Source organism: Nicotiana tomentosiformis, chromosome 7 (genome assembly GCF_000390325.3).
Source record: "Nicotiana tomentosiformis chromosome 7, ASM39032v3, whole genome shotgun sequence".
Lineage (NCBI taxonomy): Eukaryota > Viridiplantae > Streptophyta > Magnoliopsida > Solanales > Solanaceae > Nicotiana > Nicotiana tomentosiformis.
In genome coordinates this window covers 68,095,105-68,099,348 of record NC_090818.1, presented here as the reverse complement: position 1 = coordinate 68,099,348, position 4,244 = coordinate 68,095,105, and the positions used below count along the sequence as shown (strand labels likewise).

The 4,244-nt window shown below is 37.4% G+C and overlaps 1 protein-coding gene across 1 annotated transcript in view; it reads left to right on the top strand.

Moving 5' to 3' along the window:
* Positions 1–3,416, top strand: part of LOC104103901 (adenine DNA glycosylase) — a 4,034-nt gene extending 618 nt beyond the window's left edge. The window contains exons 2-8 of the mRNA XM_070180465.1: positions 5–303; positions 398–457; positions 785–904; positions 980–1,077; positions 1,491–2,029; positions 2,138–2,244; positions 3,221–3,416. Coding sequence (XP_070036566.1) covers positions 5–303; positions 398–457; positions 785–904; positions 980–1,077; positions 1,491–2,029; positions 2,138–2,244; positions 3,221–3,304 — 1,307 coding nt within the window. The 3' untranslated portion in view covers positions 3,305–3,416. The remainder of the gene's footprint in view (positions 1–4; positions 304–397; positions 458–784; positions 905–979; positions 1,078–1,490; positions 2,030–2,137; positions 2,245–3,220) is intronic.
* The last annotated feature ends 828 nt before the right edge of the window (positions 3,417–4,244 follow it).

Here is a 4,244-nt window from a genome sequence, read left to right as displayed (position 1 = left end):
GAAGTTCCAACTAGCGGCGATATAGAGGACTTCAGTTTCAGCAAAAACGAAACCCTACAAATTAGGGCTTCTCTATTGGAATGGTATGATAATAATCAAAGAGACCTTCCTTGGCGAAGAATAAGTAGTAGTAGCAGTTGCGGATTTAAAGAAGATGATGATGAGAGAGAGAAAAGGGGTTATGCAGTGTGGGTATCTGAAGTAATGCTTCAGCAAACTAGGGTTTCAACTGTGATTGACTATTTTAATCGGTGGATGAATAAATGGCCTACTCTTCGACATCTCGCTCAAGCTTCTCTTGAGGTAGTAACACTTAGCTGCTTACGTTGTTGATGTTTTTCTTCTTTTCTTTTTGGAATTTATTGAATTCGGAGTTTTCTCTTTTATCTACCTGCAGGAGGTGAATGAAATGTGGGCAGGTTTAGGATACTATAGACGAGCTCGGTTTTTGCTGGAGGTGAGGTTTCTGTTTAACTGTGGGTTATTTAATTTTCTGGTCAATAGTCTCATCCTAACATTAGAAAAAAAGGTAAAAATATGAAATTACGAAAAAAGAAGTTTTTACATCTGTCGCACAACACAGACAGTGCCATGGATTGGATACAGTTGGAGAGTTGAAAAGTAATTTGCGGACTAAGAGATGAAAACATCAAACTGTATTTGTAGAGAAACTATAATTGTTAACTGATTTAAAGAGTACTGCTAAAGTATGCAAATTAGCATACAACTCTGCTGAAGTACTCATTATCTAGTTTGTTTATTATAGATATCTGTGTTTTCGCAGGGTGCAAAAGAGGTTGTCGAACAAGGAGGTACTTTTCCGGAGACAGTTTCAGATCTTCGCAACATCAAAGGAATTGGTGAATATACTGCTGGTGCTATATCCTCAATCGCCTTCAAAAAGGTCAATAGCTTTTGCAAAGTTTTGACCGACTAATACACTCTTCCTCTTATCACATGTTCTAAGTTATTACTGTAGGCAGTGCCTGTTGTTGATGGAAATGTGGTCAGAGTTATTTCTAGGCTGAAGGCTATATCTGCAAATCCAAAAGACGCAGCGTCAGTTAAGAATTTTTGGTGAGTCTTTGTGATGTATAATGCAGTTTTTTGTTGCTTTCTTACTGTAATGGTTACTTAGTAAGCAAGTTGGAAGAACAATACACTACAGCTATATTGCTCGGATCTTCGAAGATGCTGCCGGGTGTGTGTCAGATCCTCCTAAAATGACTTTTTAGGATCTGACATGGGTGCGGCAATATTTTTGGAGGATTGGAGCAACATAGCACTACAGAGAACTGCATCATATCCCATTCTCTACCTATCTTTTCTTTCTATTTCTTATCAAATATATTCAGGAAACAAATCTAAATTGTTATCTTCCTTAAGCAGTGATCATGCCAGATATTAGTAATTACCCAATTTTGGATATTACTTTATTTCTTAGTAAATTTTCCATCCTGTGTCATGTTATCTATTTCCTTTTGAATTAGGAAACTTGCAGGGCAATTAGTTGATCCTTTTAGGCCTGGAGATTTCAACCAAGCTCTTATGGAACTTGGGGCTACGTTGTGCTCTCTTTCGAATCCAGGTTGTGCTGCATGCCCCATCTCTGCTCAATGTCATGCTTTATCACTCTCTAGGCAGAACGAATCAGTTCATGTTACAGATTACCCAATTAAAGTTATGAAGGCCAAACAAAGGCATGAGTTTTCCGCTGTTAGTGTTGTAGAGATACTGGATTGCCAGGAAACGATAGGACCTCAATCCAGCAGCAAATTTATTCTTGTGAAAAGACCAAATAATGGTCTACTTGCTGGCCTCTGGGAGTTTCCATCAGTTCTCTTGGAAAAGGAAGCAGACTTGGCCTCAAGAAGAATAGCAATTGATAAATTTTTACAGTCATCATTCAATCTAGATCTTAAAGAGTCTATTAGAATAGTTTCACGAGAATATATTGGAGAATATGTCCACGTCTTCAGTCATATACGCCTCAAGATGTACATAGAGTTGCTGGTCTTACGTCCAAAAGGTGCATTCTATTCGTTGACTTATTACCTCATGGTTACTGATTCAAATGTTTACAGTGTAGCACCTTTTTTCATATACTTAATTGCATGTGCTTTCTGTTGACATGAAGGAAATAATAGCATTGACTACAAAAAGCAGGACAAAGAGAGTATGACATGGAAATATGTCGATAGTAAAAACCTCGATAGCATGGGATTGACATCTGGAGTAAGAAAGGTACTGCTGAAAATCAAAGTATACCTGGATCTACTCACCTTTACTGTGTGGTTGAATGTTATAATGAAGAAATGTGATAGATCACATAAGTGAGTTGTAAATAAGGAAATAAGAACTTTTCTGAAACAGCAAACCATCTTACTTACTACTGCAGAATGACTTGACAAATCACATCTTGAGTTGAATTGTTTTCTTTAATCTATGATGCACTTAGGTGTAAAAAAGGGACGGGATAGACCTAAAATCACATGGAAGAAGGTTTCTCGAAAGACCTAAAAACTCATGGAATCATTGCAGACTTAGCTAAAGATAGCGCACAATGGAGTAAAAAGATCCATATAGGTGATTTGTACTAGTTGAGAATAGGTTTTAGTCTTGTTAGAAAACTTCTAATATTGTTATTATTAATATCACTATTTATATATATTTAACTTATTTTTTACTTCTATTTTATTTGGTATTATGATGACATAAGTTGAGCTTAAATGGAGAAGTGAGGATTCATATAGCCCCGGACTTGTTTGGGACTGAGGCATAGTTGTTGCTGTAATCTATAATGTACCTATCGAGAGCTTTACTTGTGGGATCATGCCAATATATGTCTTAGTAGCCATTATAAACTACTTGATATATGAAGTTATCTTGTCACTTCGTGCTTAGCTCGTGTGTTCCTTTTTTCCAGGTGTTCAAATTATAACATAGTGCAACATAGTTAGCTAGTATAAAAACAACATTACTACGGTGTTCGGATGTTCGACATTAGTTTCACTTATTATCAGGATTATGAGATGTATAGCCTTCGAACACTTGGTTCAATGGCCAACATTGCAACCAAGAGTACTATTTCTTGGATGTCCTGCCTATAAAGAATTTCTCTTGATCAATAACTCTACTTTTCTGCTGCTTTGTTTGTTGAACATTTGGCTGGGAATGGGCGAACCAACCAATGATGACTAACAATTTTCTTCTAATGCAGGTTTATAGCATGGTACAGAAACACAAGCAAACTGACCAGGGTACCATCCTGGAAAGGAGGAGGAAGCCAGCATTAAGAAGATAGAGATGGTACTGGCTGTGCCAATGAAACCTTTACTGACCACTCAAGTACTCTTTCTCCAAATTCTGGCAATGTTTTCCAGGAGATACCATCCTAGTCTAGGATTATGCGTAAGGTCTCATTATTTTCTGATTGGGTTCTATTCATGCCATCTATTAATGAACTTCCTGGTAACGTCTGTTCTTGTTTCATTAACAGTCACTTCTATTTTAAACAGAGTCTCTTCTTTTTAACATTTTCAGCCAAGCAAATGCTTTGGTGGGTCAGAATGATAATATATGCTTTGTCTTTTGAAGAATCGAACTGCTTCTATTATAGTCCCCCTATTAAAAAGCTAAGAGCATATACGTGTTGAAGTTTTAATTTTTAAGATGAAATAGTCTTAAAATGAGGGTGAATGGGAAATGGAGGGAAACTGAAATTTTTGAGTAAAATTTTAAGTTTCCCCCTCTTGACAATGAGACATTGTCCCGTATTGGAAGAGGAAGAGATTTTTGGTGGGTATATATATAATTGCTCTTCTTGTAGCTCTTAAAGAGTTAAGAAGAAAGCAAGCCTCGCGCCGTCGTCGTCCTCGCTCGCTCGGCTCGGCTTCGGCTTCGGCTTCGGCTTCGGCTTCGGCTTCGGATTCGGATTCGGATGATTTGGATTTGGATTTGGTCAAATGATCGATTGATTGACTAATTTTTTGGACAAAATTTATTTGTTAATAGTAAATATTAACATAAGATTATCCGCATTTGTAACGGATATTTTTCAATCCGTGTATTGACCATTTGGCAGCCGCCTAATGCTCTTCCCACCATGAATGTGCTTGCTCCACAAACATGAATGTGCTTGCTCTACAAACAAGCTAATGCTTGCTCTACCATGGAGGGTGGACGTTTGGTCTTCTTCAACACTGGCTGCTATATATATGTGCAGCAGATGTTGAAGAAAGACA